This window comes from Bos indicus x Bos taurus, chromosome 27 (genome assembly GCF_003369695.1).
Source record: "Bos indicus x Bos taurus breed Angus x Brahman F1 hybrid chromosome 27, Bos_hybrid_MaternalHap_v2.0, whole genome shotgun sequence".
Lineage (NCBI taxonomy): Eukaryota > Metazoa > Chordata > Mammalia > Artiodactyla > Bovidae > Bos > Bos indicus x Bos taurus.
Genome location: NC_040102.1, coordinates 23,740,346 through 23,761,141, shown reverse-complemented (window position 1 = coordinate 23,761,141; position 20,796 = coordinate 23,740,346). Strand labels below are relative to the sequence as shown.

The 20,796-nt window shown below is 39.4% G+C and overlaps 1 protein-coding gene across 1 annotated transcript in view; it reads right to left on the bottom strand.

Annotated features, from left to right (window-relative positions):
* The window catches only part of LONRF1 (LON peptidase N-terminal domain and ring finger 1), a 46,150-nt gene that overhangs the window by 7,299 nt on the left and 18,055 nt on the right, over nt 1-20,796 (bottom strand). The window contains exons 2-10 of the mRNA XM_027529859.1: nt 14,270-14,388; nt 12,911-13,033; nt 9,807-9,956; nt 9,029-9,269; nt 8,832-8,928; nt 6,903-7,017; nt 3,797-3,918; nt 1,182-1,340; nt 906-1,068 (exon numbers count right to left, since the gene is read on the bottom strand). Of these exons, the coding sequence (XP_027385660.1) occupies nt 906-1,068; nt 1,182-1,340; nt 3,797-3,918; nt 6,903-7,017; nt 8,832-8,928; nt 9,029-9,269; nt 9,807-9,956; nt 12,911-13,033; nt 14,270-14,388 (1,289 nt within the window). The remainder of the gene's footprint in view (nt 1-905; nt 1,069-1,181; nt 1,341-3,796; nt 3,919-6,902; nt 7,018-8,831; nt 8,929-9,028; nt 9,270-9,806; nt 9,957-12,910; nt 13,034-14,269; nt 14,389-20,796) is intronic.

The following is a 20,796-nucleotide window of genomic DNA, read 5'->3' as shown; positions in this document are numbered from 1 at the left end:
GAAAATTCAGTGAGCTACTGTTTGTAGAAATGCCCAATGCTAACACTCAGTAAATGCTGCTTGGGATGATCAAGCAGATCAATGAACAAGTGATAATACAAGATTTTCTTATTTTTCTAATTTTCTAATGCCCTTCCAAAGAAAATTGCCTTTCATTTGATATTTATAGTATCTCAAATCATTTTTCTGGTAGCTAAACTAACTGCAGATGCTAAAGCAGGTACTAGAAATATCAAAATGGTAGCATTAACCCTATTCAAGAAAATTATCACACTAACCCTCCCCAGGTAAGATACCACCTATAATTATACTGACAGTGCTGTATCTGTGATGCTCTAGAGTTTGTGTGTATGTTATCACTGAGGTTATCTTAGGCATATATATAGACCCATTCAAGGATTTCACGTTTACTTTTATACCAAAGTTCAATCTACTGCTGACTGTATCAGCTTTGACTACTAATTAATTTAAAAGGGAAGGAATTAGCAGGTTTCATAACTTAGGTTGGAAGTTCAACACCTGCTTTTGTTAAATAACTACCATGCAGCTACACATGACTAGATTCTAGGCACGGTGGTGGTTGTCAAGGCAGTAGAAATGAACAAAGTCTGGGTTGTGGCCTCCCAAGTTCTCTTGGAACTCAATAATTAAGAGCAAGATGATATAAAGGTCCACCTGAAACTGTCACAACATTGTTCATCAGCTATTCTCCATTATAAAATAAAAATTTCAAAAAAAAAAAAAAAAATGAGAAGCAGGTCATTAATGGAGCTAATTTGCCTAAGTATTGATGAGGGTCTCTGACAGGAAGAACTGGTTAATGTGCCTAGAAAACTGTAGCCTTCACGCCTATACAATGCCTAGGACAGAGTACACCAATGCTGAAAAAGGGTAGGTTTTAATACCTTAATATCTTCCAGGTATTCAATGTCTGCGGTGCAATATCCATCTTTCATTCCTCTTTTTAAAACCCTAAACCGCTTTCCTCCAACGGTATCAACCACAGACCTTCCATCAGGCAAGAAATGTACATTTCTAATTTGTAACATACAACCATAGTCTGCAAAACTAGAAGAAAAACTCTAGTTAGTACCAAAAGTTCAAGCCACAGGCATGCACGTTCTCAGCAATATTCACAGAAAACTCAAGAATCAATAAAAACATTTAGACAAAAAGCATACCTATTCTGTGTATCACTGACGCACATCCCAAACTGTTTAGTTCCAGTCTGTATACTTCTTCGAATCATCAATCTGTATCTTGGCTCAAATACATGAAGAGGGCAAGGCACAGTGGGATAGGCCATAGTGCAAACAAATATTGGAACATTCTTGGTCAAGCTGAAGAAGAAAAAAACTGCATTAGTATACATCAGAAGATACAACAAAAATGAGTAAAACTTTCAATAAGTAATAGAAAACAAAAATTTACTCTAAAATCAGGTAATTTTCATTCTTGGCAGGAATAAGAATCAGCATCCCCTTCATTTAAGCTTATGTTGATACAATATTAATCCTAAAACTGTCTGTAAATTCAAATTTACTTGTAAGAGGATTGCAAAGTTGTCATATAGAGCTATGCACTTTTATGAATGAAAAAGCAATTGATTGTAATTATTTTATATTAAAATGTTTAAAATATTTGTAACATGACAGAGTTATTATCTTCTATCCATAAAACACTCTTACTCTTAGACAATAATAAGTGAGTTCCTGCAAAGGACAAAAAACACCTTTAAAAAAATTTTAGTCACTAAAATATTTCCTAACAAAAGCAGGTAATTCAATGGCATACAATTTTTTCCAGATAATTAAAATATTTTAATTCCCAGATTGGCAGGAAATATGAAGGATAAAGGCAGCACTCAGTTTCTCATTAATCTAAAGAAACCCTTTGGCAAGGGTATGGGGAAAAACTGGCAGTTGATGGGGGCAGTTTGAAATAGTACAACCATACCGAAGAAGAATTTGGCTATATACATCAAAAATTTTTTTAAATATTCATATCCTTTGAACCAACAGGTGTACTTTTTTCTGCAAGTATTGTAAAAATGTTCAAGTGTACAGTTGCCAAAACTTAGAAGCAAAAAGAGACAACCAGTAAAATAAATTATGATGTAATCATAAAATGAGATACTATATTTAGACTTTAGATTAATGAGAAAGGAAAGTATTGAATAATGGGAGTAAAATAATCCCATCTTTGTTTATAATGTATTTATATATATTAAAATCAGGAAGGATATACATATTAAAATCAGGAAGGATATATGCCAAAATGCTAGTGGTGATTACCTTTGAGTTACAGATTCTGGCTCTCCCTGCCCACCCCCAACTAATATTTTCTACTCTTTCTTCAAAAAGACCACAATGTGAAGTCTATATGTAATACATGTTTAACATACAAGTCCTAATTCCTCTACTTTTAAAACTGTGTCTTTTACCATCACTAAGCACTCTTATGAACATAAAAACAAGGGGGGGGTGCACAACCCAGTATATCTTTTAATTAGCAAAACTTGTAAGTACCAGAGAATGAGCTACCCTTAAGAAAATAGCCCAGTTAGTACATAGCAAGATTCCCGAGGCTTCTCTGCATCACACGCAGCTTCCCTTGCATCACTACTCCTGTCATTCATGAATTCCAGTCTGTGTGTGTGTTGGGGGCGGGGGGGAGGTCTGGTCCTGTCATTGTGTTGAAGTATTTCAAAAATAAATCTGAAGCTTTCTTGTATCCAGCTTTTTGCAGCGTTGGTCCAAAAGGTTTCTAATCCACACATTAGAATATTTTCTATCACAAAGTCACAATAAAATATCAGTTCCATCAGAAGACAAACCACTATCAACTTCTATAAAGAAAAGATAGAAACCTTTCTTCTATTGAAGGCCACTGACCCGATGACAACATTTGGTGGACACATACTAAAAACAAAAAGTCTGTAAAGCAGTTATTTTTCTCTTAGAAAATGTTTTAATTTATATTAAAAAAAAAAAAAAACAAAAAACAGCATGTAAAAATTACAATTTTGGTCTTCAGTGTCCAGTTAAAGTGGGAACAGGAAAGAGTTAAGAAATTAGAAACCCAGTAAAGAAACTTGGAGACTGAAGAAAATGGTGAAAGAGGTCAAGTCATGGAGGGAAGAGAAAAGAAGAAAAGTGTGAGAAAGCAACACACAGAGCAACAAAATTACCCAGCCCTGATGAGCTTTTTATGTGCTCTCAGTAGTACCCTGTACCACTGAATCCCAAAGTTACCACCAGGTTTTTCACCTTCCTGATACTAAGTCAATTATGCGAACAGTCAGTATCTTCATTGAGATTTTAGCCCCTAAAGTCACCCCTTCCAATTTGTCTCAGGTCTCAAGGTCCCACCCCCTTGCAAACCTCTGATTGGCTACTCCCCCTGCCAATCCAGGCCACTTACCCTCTACTTTCTCCTATGGGCGGGGGCTGATAGTTGAGGGCGGCAGTTCCCAGCAACCACCTCCATCAGCCTGATGTCCCTGGAGGAACACCCGGCCCTCAGCCGCCCCCCGCCCAGCTAAAAGACTGGTTCAGTGTGGAGAGCTGTCAGGACGTCACTCCCAACAGAACATCTGGAAGTTACCAAATAAACCTGAAAACCTCTGAGTGTTGAAGGCAGGGGAAATTAACCAATATTTGTTTACGATATGCCTTTGACTAGACTGGGTTGAACTACAGACAGAACCCAGCTGGCTGTGAGGAGGCTTCTCCTCATTATTTCAAAGGGTAGTAGTTTGATTTGATTATGTTAATTTGTATGAGAAGAAACTTACTGTGAGAGTTCAGCAGTTTCTTCATCATATATTTTTTTTCTCTCAGACAGCTCATCAGGCAGATACTTCACTATTAAATCTTCCAACAGCTGTGTGACACAGTACCTCCTATCTGCTAGATACTGAAAGACAATATTATTTTACATTCCAGCACTTTTCCCCCCTACAGTACAAAACAGGTAAAACAGTTTAACTCATATAGTAAAGCCTTTATTACATATTTACACAGTCGGTTCTGAATTCATTAGTGAGGGGGAACAATACAACAGATGACGCTAAACTGGAAAACCTGCCTGAAGCTTAGCTCAAGAGCATTCAAGGTAAGTCTGCAACCCGAAACAAGTTCTGTATATAAGACGACCCTTGCCTTGCTATGATCACACATCATTAACAGCAGTCAGCCCTGCTCCTGCCGTCTCCCACACCAAAGGTAAGTTCCTTCTGACAGTGCATGTGTATCTGAAACTAGCATTTCAATCGAGAAACAAAAATAAGGAATAAAGAAAATAATGCATTTGCCTTAAGAAAAGCAAAGTTGCTCCCTTTTTTTGTTCCAGATAACTTTTCTTTCAGATTTTTCTTCTGCTGTCATCCCACTATGACTACTGATGCCCATATCTTATCAAGAGGCTGCTTTTCCTATGTGAGTCACCCTCTGGGTAAGGTGGTACGTTTGTGCCACTCCATAATACTCTGAACGCTGCCACCCTGATACATTTTTGTGTTACTTTGTCTTCCAACTGCCAAAAGCCATCTGACTATCCTTCAAGGTCTGGCTGCAATTTTACCTTTTGTATAAAGTGTTCCTTATTTTTCTGTCTCCTAGGAATAACCTTTAATATATAGAAGGCAGCTACCATACCCTGCACTATATTAGCTGGACAGGGATATATTATATCTCTGTAACTAAACTAAGAACTGCATAGGGCCAAGGACCAGTTCAGAGTGTGTACACAGAATTCTGAACAAAACATGTGTGTGTGTGTGTGTGTATATACGTCCAATACCAATTTGCTTAATGAGGAAATGAGTAATGAGGAAACTCTTGTGAGACAACCACAAGACAAAGAGAAACCAGCTTTCCCCTAGATCCAGCAAAAATAAGGGCTTTGTCAGTATCTAATGAAGTACAGAGTAGAAAATATGAATGGTGGGCAAATGGCTTATACTTGTGGTTTTTCAACTTCGGCAAGAACTGTGGCTTGTTAAAAGTGCAGACTGCTGAGCCCTCACCAGGTTCTGATTTAGTGGCTCTGGGGAAGGGTCTGCGAATTCATATTTCTAACAAGTTCCCAGGGGATATAGATGCTGCTGGTTGGGGGAACATACCTTGAGAACAACTGGGCTATTGACTGGAGAGATGTACTCTTGAGCAGATAATATATACATATATATAGGTAACTTAAGAGTTTATTATAAAATTAATCAAATTAGAGATATAAAAGCAATTTCAAAGTAATAAAGACATTTTAAAACTTAAGACTCATGTATTAAATTTGGGAAATATGGCCTCTCTTCCATTACTGGTAAGAATCTAAATTTGTACATTACTTGAGACCTAGGCAATCTGGCAATTGGTTTTAAGAGTCTTAAAATATATGGCCTTTGATCCAGTAATTCTCCCAGGAATTTATCCTAAGGAAAGAGTCAAAGACACTGACCATAGTATACTTAAAAAAAAAAAAAAAGAACTGAAATGCTCCAAAACAGAAAAATGTTGTATCATTGGACTACTATGCTGCTATGAAAATCACATCTTTGAGATGCATTCAGATGAAAAAATGAGCAAAGTAAGTAGGAAGAGCAGAAAAGTAGAGCATATCCATTTTATCCGTGTAAAGGTATATTTAGACTTTACCAATTATACATGGTGTCAAGTCAGAACAAAGGATAAAGTTATTTTTAAACAGTATGTTAGTTAAGTTTTTAAATAACATCCTTACTTTGTTTTCCTTAGAACTTCAGACATTTAAGGTGCGATAACTCTAAATTTAAAGCATAGTAAATATATAAGCATATCGAAAAACTTTGTAAAACCAGGAAAGATAGCATGTTTCAAAGTATTTTATCTGAAAACAGAGTCTAAAAGTTGAAAATGTAAAAAACTCTTTAAAGATTTATTTTAGGTTTCCTGACTTTGTAAACATTCTATGTTTTGTGTTCCACTACATGTAGGGTTGCTATGTTGTATGAAATGTAACAATACATATATGCTATATGACATCTGTACAGAGCTATGCTTTCTACATAGGAAATAACTATTTTTAATAGCAAAATGGTTTTCATCAAATTTTTACATTGTATTTTCAAGACACTTTTTTTCTTAAAATCTAGAGACAGAATCACTCTCCTGGATCAATGCTACCACTGCAACAAGAATTCTAAGGCTCTGGCCTCACCTTGGAGGACATCAAGCAGGACTGAAGAGGGTGCTGCCCTCCCACTGGTTACAGAAGAGACCCACCTGAGATCCAGCTGTTTTCCTAATGCAGGGTGATCTGTGCAGACCACCTGCCAGACAAGGAGGGGTGTGGGAAGCCTCCCTCTTCTTGCCAGGCTACCACTTTCTAGAACTGTGCTGTCCAATGTGGGAGCCACTACTCACACGTGCCTACTTAAATGTAAATTAATTAAAAGTACAGTCCCTCCCACACATGTGGCCAATAGCTACCATGTTGGACAGCATAGATACAGGGCATTTCCATCAATGTAGCAAGTGCTACTGGATGTTGGTCCAGACGTTAAGGGGATTGACTGAGGCCTGAAATCCAACCTAAAAATGGGGGTGGGTGGCAGGGCAGTTGAGATTCCCCAATACTGTCATTAAAGTCAACATATTCCTGACCAGATACTTGATCACACCTCATGTGTTTAAAAAATTAAGTATAGGGATTCGGTCTTCAGACTCTGCTTTCTCCCACCCTCTCCAAACTCACTTTCCTCCAATACTAGCAGATGGGTAATGAGACATGCATGATCCCTTTTGGTCAATCAGTATGTATAATGTAATTTATTCTGAACCTAATAATCATTATTTCTATGGCTAAATAGAAGTCAAACCATGTTGCTACACGTAAGAGCAATAAACAAATACACAAATGCTTACCTCTTTTAAGCTTTCTTTGCAAAGAGGACAATATGGTGTGTGATCTAAACAACGCTCAAGACAGTTCTTACAGAATGAATGTCCACAAGGGGTTGTCACTGGCTCAAAAAACAACCTGAAATCAACCAGAATACATGTTAGTTTTCACCATAAGCTGTGCACTGGAAAAACTGAACCAATAGTGTAACTGTAACACCAGCTTCTGTTTAGAAGAGGAAGGAGAGTTTGACAGGCACGAGAGGAGGGAAGGACCAGTGGTAAACGCCAGGTACAGCCTCCTGAACTGTTTAAAGTTCACCATCATCGGGGGTACCCTGCTTGGAGCTGTACGGACTGATATCACCACCATTCACAGGGACTACTGCAGCCTCGAAACGGGGCTGGTCCAAACTGAGATGGGCAGTACTTCTAAAATACTTGCACCAGACTAGTGCAAGATTAACAATGTAAACTGTATTATTACTTCTTCATTTGTTTTTGTACACTCATCACTTTAAAACTGGTTTGCTTATAAAGCGCCTTACTATATGAAATTCATTCAAAATAATCCAATGAATATTACCATTGAATCCCAAAGAAAACTGATGCTCAAAACCAGATGTGATACTCAAACAATATGGAAAAACTAATTTTCCTTACATTCTAGTTATTTCCTGAAACACAATACTTTGGGAGTTCCCAGAAGTACTGTTAGATGTATAAGTACTTCAGAAATCGTCGGGGTCTGATCCCCTCACCTCAAGATGAAGCAGCCAAGGGTCAGAATCAAGGGACGTGGTTCAGAAATACCTGGTGTGGCCAGTTCCAGGTGCTTGACACACTGTTCCCTTGCCTCCACCACGATTTATATAAATGGAAAATGTTCTTTTCAAATTATCATATCAGTCTTAGAATTACAAGCATTCATATAATGGAAATCCTTATCCAGTGTTACTTAAAAAGGATTTTGGAGTTAAGATACATAAACAAGATAGAATCACATACACACAATACATCATTGTATTCTTACCCAAATCTAAAACCATGGAGTCTCAGTAATAACATGTATAGCTTTTATAGTACAATTCCTCAGATACTTTCTATATTTTAGTCATTTGATTGTTGTAAGACTTAAATATAGCATGGTGGTAAAGAATCTGCCAGCCAGTGCAGGAGATATAAGAGATGCAGGAAGATGCCCTGTAGAAGGAAATGGAAACCCACTGCAGTATTCTCACCTGGAGAATTCCATGGCCAGAGGAACCTGGTGGGCTACAGTCCACAGGGTTGCAGAGAGTCAGACACGACTGAAAGACTGAGCACTTGAGCACGTGCACATACACACAAATCCTGACACCACTTTCTAAGTGAAAAGTCAAAGTTAGTTCCTCAGTCATGGTAAAGAAAGGGAATGGGCCCACCAGGGAAGCCCCTTCTAAGTAAGGAAAAGCTAAATAAGGTTCAGAGATTATATTATTTGCCCAAGATGTGAAAGGAAAACCGAGGACTAAAATTCTTATCTTTTGATTTTTAATTCACTACTCTGTTACTTCACACTGCTTATGCTTAGAGTTCAGTTCAGTCGCGTCCAACTCTTTGCAACCCCATGGACTGCAGCACACCAGGCTTCCCTGTCCATCACCAACTCCCAGAGTTTACTCAAACTCATGTCCATCGAGTTGGTGATGCCATCCAAGCATCTCATCCTCTGTCGTCCCCTTCTCCTCCTGCCTTCAGTCTTTCCCAGCATCAGGGTCTTTTCCAAGGAGTCAGTTCTTCACGGCAGGTGGCCAAAGTATTGGAGTTTGGGCTTCAGCATCAGTCCTTCCAAGGAATATTCAGGACTGATTTCCTTTAGGTTAGACTAGTTTGATCTCCTTGCAGTCCAAGGAAGTCCAGTTCTTACAGAGTAGATTACCTTTATCTACTCATAAAATTTGACATACTTACCTCATGCAGAGAGAACACTCAAAATCTGAGACATCTATTAATTCTTCTGGGACATCACCGTAAGTTAATGAAAATGTACAGACTTCAGTGGGAATTTCTATTAAAACAAAGAGATGGGGTTATCTTTTTTAGGAAAAAATTTGGAAGCCATTCTGAAAAAATCAATGCGTTTTCTGTGAGTGTAGTGAAATTTTTACCTCCCTGTCTTTTCAGCTTATTTCTTCCATCTTCATTTACAATCACATCCTGGTCTAAAAGAGACAACTTTCTTTTCAGCAGAACACCTTTGCCTTGAATGCAGAGTGAGGGTTCCGAGGACACTCTTTTTAAACAGTCCTCTCTGGCAGGCATGTCTGTGGAATTGATAGCCTGTGCTGACCGAGCACGGTTTAGGCTTCCTTTGACAGGCTCTGAGGTGACCTCTGCTATTTCTTCATTCTACAAAAAAAAATGCAACAAATAAGGGTAACTGACTGTATGTTTTTACTGTCCTTATTGCTCTCGCCAAGAACTAAACTGAAGTGAAACTGTGATGTCTTGAAAGCTTTATTTTATTGTTCATTTAAAACAAAACCAACTTTTAATTCTAAAACCCTGGCAAGAAAAGGATTTTTGCCAGTACCTAAGAGAGCCCTAGACATCAAGCTGACTTCTGTCATGATGAGGTTTAAGTAGTTATGCTAATATAGTTGTTTCTACTACAAGGAAAGTAAGATAAATACAATGTTCTGGTTTTTTCCAAGAGACAAACATTTCTGACATTCAGGTGATGTAACGTGATTAATGAGCAGATATTTCACATAAAAGTTTTTAGTGTAAAATAAAAGGTCACAAATGGAATCCTATTAAGGCAACCCTTACTAAGTTGAAAGTACCTACATAGATTTTAGTATTAATATTTGAAACTAGGAAAGTGAAGATCTTGTGAAGAAAATGGAAACACTAAGCCTATGACCGTCTTCTCTCACCCCTTACCTGCTCTGGGCTCAGCTCACTGGCAGAGTGAGACTCTTCCATCACTGAAGGAAAACTGAAAGGTTTGTTTTTAATACATGGTAATGAACTCCAGGAAGAGTCCTTCAGGCCTTCTTTTAAGTTTTCAGGTGATAATAAATCACATAAAATCTGTAAGGAAGGTATCATAAAGAATAATGAAAAATATAAAATAGTTTATTAAGGATAATTTAGTTACTTAATATTTAAGAGGGCTTTTCTTGTGGCTCAGCTGGTAAAGAATCTGCCTGCAATGTGGGAATCCCTGGGTTGGGAAGATCCCCTGGAGAAGGGAAAGGCTACCCACTCCAATATTCTGGCCTAGAGAATTCCATGGACTGTATAGTCCATGGGGTCACAAGAAGTCGGACACGACTGAGTGACTTTCACTCACCTCACTCACTCAATATTTAAGAATTTCTGGAAAATTTCATATGGAGTATAAACTATAAAAATATCCAATCACTTTGTTGTACACTTGAAACTAATAATATTGTAAGTCAGCTATACATCAACTTAAAAAAAAGAAAACTTAGAGCTAATATTTTTAACGGGCAGGGAAGGAACAGGTTAAGTAAAAAAAAACAAGGACTTCCACGTTGATTTTAAAAGTCCTGCCAAAACCAAGGTATGCCTCCAAGGGGGTCAAACCGCATCAAAGGAATGGTTCAAAAGGAGGGCTCAGGGGTGATTAGACTGGTGGCCTGAGAAGGTGCCCAAGGTAAAGGTTTACATGTATATATAAGGTTTGTAGAAAGACGAGATCTTAAGAGAAGTGGAAGATATTTACCTCTGACCATCAGCAAGTCCCATCAGTCAATCTAGTTAATGGTTCATCCCGATGTATATTCTAAGGCTGAACTTAGACTGTTTGTGTGAACTTGGACCTTTAACCACAGAACTAAAATTCCATGTGTTTACAGTGAATTTAGCTTCTCCCTGAACCAGTGACCTGTACGGTCAGTCACCACCCCTGGAGTTAACGGGGGCACCCCATGGCAGCCGGCCCAAACGGAGGCAGCTGCAGTATCTAAACTCTGGGTGCTTCTCTCAGAAACACCAAGGGGATTACGACAGAGGAACAGACTGGCTACAAGGAAATGAGAGGGATTCAAATTTGTTTGCTTGTCAAATAAGCTGCGTGTATATGTACAGCAGATACACATTTCTTAAAGTCCCAATTTGGAAGTTTGGTTTTTCAGCTGTTCTATCTCTCAAGGCACAAAAATCAGAATTTTCCATAAATCTTTACAATGTAAATAAAAAGGAAATACACATGGTATTAATGAAAGTGTGTGCATCTGTAGGTGCTCAAGCAATAAACCGTTTAATGAACAATCACTAAAGAATTTGGGTATGTTTTTACATTTCCCCTGATTAAAAAAAAAAAGTATTAAACATACCCCCACCCTAGAAGACTGTTACTTGACTCCTAGGTATTTACTGAAGAGAGATAAAAACATATGTTCACAAAATGACATGTAAAAGAATGTTTGTGGCATCAATTAGAAACAATCCAAATGAAAATCACCGCTAACTGTGAATATCACAAACTGTGACATGTTCATACCACAGGATACTTGGTGAAAAAAGAAAAAAATGACTGGATGTGTCTCAAAAACATGTTGAGTGAAAAAAAGTGTATGTGAAGGTTCAGAACAGGCAGAACTAGTCTGTGGCACTAGAGGTCTGAGCAGTAGCTCCCTCTGGAAGCACAGAGAGAGGGCATCTGCTGCAGAGGAGATGAGGGAGCTTTCCAGGGTGATCTGCAATAGTCTGTATCTTGACTGGGGTGTTGTTACATGAATGTATAATTTCTCAAAACTCACTGAACTATAAAATGCCTTTTATTACATGTAAATTATACCACAATTTACTCCAAAAAAAAAGAAAAAATATTTCAAGGCAGTAGGTATTTTGCATTCACCTGACCTTATTAACCAACAAATAATTACAGAAAAGTAAGGATACCCAGCAGCACGGAAAATGCAAAATTATAAGCCCTTATAAAGTCTGCAGTCTCACCAGGGAGATCACTCTAGCAAAGAGAACACAGCAAGAAAACACACAACAGTAAGCCGTGTTTTGTTAAATCAGTGGGCTGGAACATGCATGCAAACAAGCCTTATGGAGGATGTTGGCTTATTCATAAAGCATTTGGAATGCAAGAAAAATTCCAAAGTTCTCTTACTTTAAGGGACATAAGAATCTCCTGAAGTGCTTGTTAAATTATACTCTAATTCCAGAGATTCTAATTCCAAAGGTCTGTGGTGGGACCCAGGAAATCTTTGTGTTTACCATGCACTCAAGATGACTAACAAAAAGCCATGTTCTGAGAAACACTACAAACGCAATAAACGATGTGGCCTCTTTGGGGGACACTGAAGGGAACAACATGACTGGGCACTGAAATTGTATTAGGATAGATTTTCCTAAAACATTTTTCAGAGACTCTAGTCTTCCCAGATGTTCTGTGAGTAAATCTGGCAAAAGCTGAATGCTGTTGTCATGCTAGCAAAGCAAAAACTCTCGAGAAGGGCTGAAGAAATCTGTTTGACTGGTTTAACCCAGTGTTTCCCAGAGTCATTTGATCAGAGAACCCCTTTTCCTTTTAATTAACATCTACCACTGAACAAACTCTGCAAAGTGATGTATGGAGTACTGAGAAAACTAAGGCGAAATAAACTGAGTGGGCAGTACTACTGGCAACCACGGAAAGCAAGCAAAGTTGAGACCTGAAATGAAAGGCAAAGGAAGCCAATAAAAATTCCTGAGCAGGAACATCATGACAACAGTATTTAATTAAGAATGACTGGTCTGGCTCCCATGGAACAGACTATTAGAGAACATCTAAATTTAACTAGGCAAAAGTAATCCATTTAACTCTCTCTGAAATGTTCTGATTTTGGTAAGAACTCAATATGCTAATAAGTATATTGAACCTGAAAACCCCTTGTCAAACTGCTACTAAATCTGACTTATGGACACCCCTTATGTTCTTACCCCAAGAGTCTAACTGGCATTTGTAAAAAGACCTGTGTTGTCGGGAAACTGGCTGGAAGTGTTACAGTTGGTAAACGGATTACCTTTTCTACTTCTAGCTTTGCAGGTGCGAAATCTTCATCAAGCGCTAAGCACTGAAGAAACAGTTGTAAGGCATCACCTAAAAAACCAGCATCGTGGAGGACTTTTCCTTTCCTGAAGTAGACCTTTAATAAAAGCACACATACCCAACTTTTATGGTTGGAATTGTTTTTTGAAACATCAATATCACATAAGGTTTAAAAAAAAGTTCTGCTTGGAAATGTTCATTTTGAAACTCTGAATGGCTCTCAGGAGCCCAAAGCATTTTAAAGGCACATTTACACCCTACTAGGGAGAGGCACCTATGATTATGAGGTCCAGAAAATGACTCCAAAGCCACATTTCTAATTATATCCTGTCAATGATAAGTCCAGAGGGTTCTTTCCTGTTTAATGGTTTTAAGAGCTTCCCTGGTGGCTCAGTTGGCAAAAGAGTTCTCCTGCAATGCAGGAGACCTGGGTTCGATCCTCGGGTTGGGAAGATCCCCTGGAGGAGGGCATGGCAACCCACTCCAGTATTCTTGCCTGGAGAATCCCACGGACAGAGGAGCCTGGTGGGGTCTCGAAAGAGTCAGACATGACTTAGCGACTAAACCACCGCTGCCACCAAAGCTGTCTGTACAAATCATTTTCCCTCGTATTCTTAACACTGATTTGACTTGTACCAACTGGTCATGTCATCATGAGATTCTGAATCATTTTATTAATTTATAAATTTTACAGCATCCTTACTATATAGTCCTCAAAGGCATAGCTTTGAATGCAGAAAAAAAAGTCACATTAAAAGATGACTTTTAACTTAAATAACATATATGGGAGATGGACTGATTTGCCTTGACAGTATTGGTAAAAAGGAGAATTTGTAAACCGATTATATAATATATACATGCTGCAGATCTTTTTTCAAAAGAGCATGGGCAAGGCCCCCATCTACCATATTAAACGACTGCCTCATCACCCAGTTCCCATCACAATGCCTCAGTCAACTGTTCAGCCACAGAACCTTTTCTCTCTCCATTAATAAACCTCCTCTACTGACAACCTATTTGGGTCCATCTCCACAATAGGGCCAGATGTATGTCTTTGAGGAAATGCTGTATATTAGAGTTTGTTTGTTTTTTTTTTCCTGTGTGTCGAATTCAAGTTGTTCTCTAGTTAGGAAACAAACATTTCTTATAGTTTAAAAAACTGTCAGATGATATTCATCCACTCAAAATATTGACCTTAGACTTCTAGAACTATTCTATATATTTAAAAGAAATCGCCCAATCCATTTCGTTGTAACTTACAATCATAATTGAAATGCATATTCCCTACAGTTGAAATTCTTAAATGTATGCAAATGTAAAACAGTAATTTTACCTCAGGCCAATTTGGCAGTTGAAAGAGAACTGCATTTAAATCTTCTATAGCTGCTTTAAACTCTTGGAGACCAGCATACGATTCAGCTCTGTAGATTTTCAGAGTCAAGTCGCTGGGCTCTGAAATCAATGTTATGAAGGTTTGATTATTTTTAAAAGATTACTGTATAATCCACGGAAACATCATACTAGGGTAAGAACTGACTCCGCGATTCTAGTCAGTAACCACTGACGCAAAGGCAGTGAGCCAAGCACAGTACAGGTGCAACCCACTGGCATACTGACATTTCCCTAAGTTAGAGCAAATCCTCGGAGAAGGCAGTGGCACCCCACTCCAGTACTCTTGCCTGGAAAATCCCATGGGCGGAGCAGCCTGGTAGGCTGCAGTCCATGGGGTCGCAAGGAGTCAGACACGACTAAGCGACTTCACTTTCACTTTCATGCATTGGAGAAGGAAATGGCAACCCACTCCAGTGTTCTTGCCTGGAGAATCCCAGGGATGGCGGGGCCTGGTGGGCTGCCGTCTATGGGGTCGCACAGAGTCAGACACGACTGAAGCGACTTAGCAGCAGTAGCAGCAGCATAGCAAATCCTTATGGTTAGATTATTTTAGTGGAGGAAACTGATTTTTTTTAAAAACTGAAAAATTTTTGATAATATGATCACCCCTAAGAAACTGAATGTTCTCCTAACATAGGTAAAGATTTAGAAGATGTATCTTAGATGTTCAGAAGATTTGTCTTTTTGTGGTAAATCTTTTTTCATACCTGATTTTGAAATCTTTATAAATGACTACATGTGTAACTACTGCACATGGAATTCCCACAGTTACAAAGACTGACCGAGGCACGATCTTAGGAGAGGACACGGTGGCCCTGTTTCTGGAGGAAATGGGTTGACAAGAGTCAGGTTTCTTAAGAGGGAAAATTTTTTAAATTCCTTCCATTAATAAGAACAGGATTGGATGGCCCCAGAATGATTTAATTTCAAATATTTGAGGGTAAAAAGCTTTAAGTGATAATTTCACTATGCTGTCTCTACTTGAGAAACCAAACTAGTATCCAAAGGCACTAAAAATTTGAGACACTTAGTTGGTTCATTTATGATACTATAATCAATTACTACAGGTCATGTGGAATCTAGGAAAACGGTGCAGATGATCCTATTTTCGTACAGACTCGGACGCAGAGAATGGACATATGGACACCAGAGGGTAGAAAGGGAGGGTGGGACAGATTGAGAGGTCAGGATGGACATATATATATACTGCCATGCATGACACTGCTCGTGGGAACCTGCCGAGCAGCACAGGAACTCAGCTCGGTGCTCTGTAATGACCTGAGGGCTGGAGGCAGGCCCAAGAAGGAAAGGATTTTGTATACTTATAGCTGCTTCACTTCAGTGTACAGAAGAAACACACACTGTAGAACAATTATATTCCAATAAAAAAAGGTTAAAAAAAAATTACTACAGGTACCTAGATTCTGAAACTGAAGTCTAAGCCAGAAATCAATTTTCAGTATCTACAGATGACATTAACTTCACTCTTCTTTTTAAAGCTATTATTCATCTTTAAAGGCTTCCAAAATGTATGCTTATAAAATAAAGTATTTGTTGTGAGAAGGGCATAAAGACCTTACCACCCACCGTCCTGGGCAAACAAAATAAAAACTATAATAAAACTCCTTAATAGCTTCCTTTACTCTAGTTTTTAAATGATTGCTTGCTTCTTTACAGATAACTCTCGATTTAGCAATTAGGCCTTTTCCAGTTGCTGGTACTTGAGCACTCAAACTGTTACCTCAAATTTATACCAATGAAAAAATTTTAAGAATAAAATTAGTATTTCATGAAAATATTTCTTACTTCCTAAGCAGAAAAAGACATGTCTGGAACATTTCATCTTTTGTTTCTTAAAGCAATATAATTGTAAATCATTATCCAAACAAAAACTCATAGAAACTGAAAGCTCCATGTGATTAATCAATCAAGAATGAGGAGTCTGAGCACCAAGCTAGATAGATGCTAGAGGGGTTTCAAAGATGTTACCTTCTCCTTGTCTCTGAGGAGCTTACAGTCACATTAGGAAATCCTATTTTCTTGTGAAATGGCATCATGTGGTCCTGACTGGACAAGCACAACCGGATTCCGGGAAACAGGGAGCAGCGGGTGCCCAGCCGGTCCAAGGAGTGGTCACCACAGCAGCATCCAGCTCCCTGAACTGGAGAGGATGGGGACCATGTCGGGCACAGCTGGGGTCCTGCAAACAGCACCCCTGGGACCCCCCTGTGCTCCGGCACCTCCAGAGAGAGGGGCTTCAGTCACAACAAGCAGCCCCCTCCACACTGGGATCCCTTACTGGACTGTTTTTCTTCTCACGTGTTTCCTTTTACAGCAGGTCCCCCCACACAACCCTGGAGGCAGTGCCCACGGGGACCTCATGAGTACCGTACCCTCTGATCAAGGTCCTTACCGCTTGGCGCTGCCCTTTACGCAGCTTCCCCAAGGCAGCGCTGCGGGAAGGGGCTGGGGAGACCTCTGTCTTTACAGCGCCGGGTCAGTCCACCACGCTTCTCCCCTCCGAGGGATGCAAACAAGGAGCTCAAGCTACCCAGGCTCCCTGGAAAGCTGTGTCTACTGGGATGAGAAGTGTGGTGGACCCGTGAAGGAGAGGACAGGAGGGTCAGATCTTAAAACTCTTGTTTCCCGAATCCTTGCAGGTTTTGTTCTTACTGAGCATTTCACATGCCAATGGAATGGTGATTCTGACTGACTGTTGGGGAGCGGGGAGCCTCATCAGTTGCGTTCAAACTCCCACAAGAGTATTAAAGAGATTAGGGCCACTCCACTTGTTTCCTTCAAGTCCTTCCTAATTCAAAAAAAAAAACCAACCAACCAATGCATGACTGAGGGTCTCTGAATAGTATGAGGATACAGAACATCTGCCCTCTGTGTCCGCTTGTGGGAAAGGCAACTGCGAAAAAAATGCCATCAGCCAGCCTGTGTCATTACAGGCGACATATATTCATGATCTGCTCCGTTCCGGGCCCCAGGACCCTGGGATGAACTGACCACCTCACTGCACGAGCCACCAGGGAGGGCCCGCCCCTCAGGCCACGGCTGCAGGCATGCAGTGCCTGGTGCACCACAGACTCGGTGTGTTGAAAAAGTGCAGAAATATAAAGATGTGTCAGGGCCGAGTGTACTGGGCAGGATTTAATTCCTACCTCTTTTTTTCACCCTACCTCCAGCTGCATCAGATTTCCAACAGCCAGCTGTGCTTTTCCTCAGGCTCAGTCACTTTCCACACCTCCAGCACCCCCAAAAGGATATGTGTGCTGTATTCTGTTAGTAACACTGTCCAAATCAAACCTTTACCACAGTCAGCTTTACCTCCTCTAGTATTTCCCTAATCCATCCCTGGTCTTTTCCAATCCAATTGCTAATAACAACATTTTGAAAGCCAAAATTAAGCTAAGACTACTGTAACAGCCTGCTAACTGCACACTGTGCCTCCAGTTTTACCTATACCCTCACCACCCACAGATGTCGTTATTTAGCACAACATCCACGTTCCTGCGTGCCTGGGTCCTACCCATCTCTCCAGCCTTATTTCCCATCAATATGAAATGTCCCAGTGAGTCCCAACAGGACCTAGCTACTCAGTCAGCCCCATGCACGCCTTTTCCTACTTCATGCCTCCTTCCTTTTCACAAAGCTTCCTCCTTGTGAGACCATCCCTACGCAACTCCCCTCTGTCTGGACAACTTTTTCTGATCCAGTAAGACTCAGCTCACCAAGCTCTTCTCCAAGGTGCTTTCCTTTGCATCTACTGCCACGTGGCATTCCAGAAGGATTCAGAGCCTGGAAGCCAGACAGCTTGGCTTCAACTTCTGCTCCTCTACTCACTCACTGTGAATTGGGGCAAATTACCTCTGTACCTCAGTTTCCTCAGCTATAAAATCTGAGTTTTTTTCCACCTATGGTCAATTAATCTACAACAAAGGAGGCAAGACTATACAGTGGAGAAAAGAGTGTCTCTTTAATAAACACTGCTGGGAAAACTGGACAGCTACATGTTAAAAATGAAACCAGAACACCACACATAAAAATAAGCTCAGAATGGATTAAAGGCCTGAATGTAAAGCTTCATAGACAAGCAAAAGCTAAGAGAATTCAGCACCACCAAACCAGCTGTACAACAAATGTTAAAGGAACTTCTGTAGATGGGAAACACAAGAGAAGGAAAAAACCCACAAACTTACATATTGATAATTACCTTGAATGTAAATGGATTAAATGCTCCAACCAAAAGACAAGGGCTAGCTGAACAGATACAAACACAAGACCCATATATATGTTGTATACAAGAGATCCATGTTAGACCTAGGGACACATACAGACTGAAAGTGCGGGTATGGAAAAAGATATTCCATGCAAATGGGAATTAAAAGCAACACTCATATCAAACAGACTTTAAAATAAAGACTGTTACAAGAGATAAGAAAGGACACTACAGAATGATCAAGGGATCAATTCAAGAAGAAGATACAACAATTATAAATATTTATGCATCCAACATAGGAGCACCTCAATACATAAGGTAAGTGCTAACAGCCATAAAAGGGGTAGTCGACAGTAGCACAATAATGTGGGACTTTAACACCCCACTTACACCAATGGACAGATCATCCAGACAGAAAATAAATACAAAAACACAAACTTTAAATGACACAACAGACCAGATAGACTTAATTGCTATTTATAGGACATTCTGGGGCTTCCCTGGTGGCTCAGACAGTAAAGAATCTGCCTGCAATGTGGGAGATCTGGGTTCGACCCTGGGTTGGAAAGATGCCCTGGAGGAGGGCATGGCAACCCACCCCAGTATTCTTGCCTGGAGAATCCACATGGACAGAGAAGCCTGGCGGGCTAAAGTCCATGGGATCGCAAAGAGTCAGACACGACTGAGCGACTAAGCACAGCACAGGACATTCTACCCGAAAGCAGTAGAATATACATTCTTCTCAAGTGCACCCAGAACACTCCAGGATAGATCACATCTTGGGTCACAAATCAGGACAAAGAAAATTTAAGAAAACTGAAATAGTATCAAGCATCTTTTCCAACCACAAAGTTATGAGATTAGAAATCAATTACAGGGAAAAAAATGAGAAATTACATCTGACACTGCAGAAGAACTGTAAAAAAAAACCCCCACAAACACAGAGGCTAAATAGCGTGCTGCCAATAACTGAGAGATCACTAAAGAAATCAAAGAAAAAAAAATACACAGAAACAAATGACAAAGAAAACACAAGGGGGTTTTTCTGGTGGCTCAGTGGTAAAGAATGCACCTGCCAATACAGGAGACATGAGTCTGATCCCTGGTCTGGGATCCCACATGCCCTGCAGCAACTAAGCCAGTGCACAACTACTGAAGCCTGTGCGTCTAGAGCCTGTGCTCCATAACCAGAGAAGTAATCACAGTTAGAAGCCTGTGCGCTGCAACTAAAGAGCAGGCCCCACTCCCTGCAACTAGAGAAAAAGCCTGCGCAGCAATGAAGTCCCAGCACAACCAAAAAAAAAAAAAAAAACCCACGATGATCCACAACTTATGGGACGCAGCAAAAACAGTTCAAACAATTCTAACAATCTCACTTTAAGAAACAAGAAAAATCTCAAATAGTCTAAACTTACATCTAATGCAACCAGAGAAGGAAGGACAAAGAAAACCCCAAGTCAGCAGGAAAGAAATCATAAAGATCAGAGCAGAAATAGAAAAGAGGAAAATAATAGCAATCGATAAAACTAAATGTTGGTTATTTGAGAAGATAAAATTGATAAACCTTTAGCTTTAGCCAGATTCAAAGAAAAAAAGGGAGAGTACTCAAATAATAAAATTAAATGAAAAATGAGAAATAATACCTGACACTACAGAAATACAATGATCATAACAGACAACTACTACAAGCATCTATATGCCAATAAAATGGGACAACCTGGGAGAAATGGACAAATTCTTAAAAAGATACAACTTTCCAAAACTGAATGAGGAAGAATTTGAAACTATAAACAGAATAATCACAGGTAACGAAATTGAAACTGTAATTAAAAATCTTCCAACAAACAAAGTCCAGGACCAGACAGTTTCACAGACCAATTCTATCATTTATTTAGGGAAATAACACCCATCCTGCTCAAACTCATCCAAAAAACTGCAGAGGGAATTTGTTCCATGAGGCCACAATCACCCTGATAACAAAACCAGACAAAGATATCACAAAAAAGAAAATTACAGACCAGTATCACTGATGAACATAAATGCAAAAATCCTCAACAAAACACTAGCAAACAGAATCCACCAATACATTAATCAAACACCAAGATCAAGTGGGATTTATCCCATGAATGCAAAGATTCTTCAAAATATACACATCAATATGATACTCCGTATTAACAAATTAAAGAATAAAAAAAAATATGATCATCTCAATAGACGCAGGAAAAACTTCTGACAAAATTCAA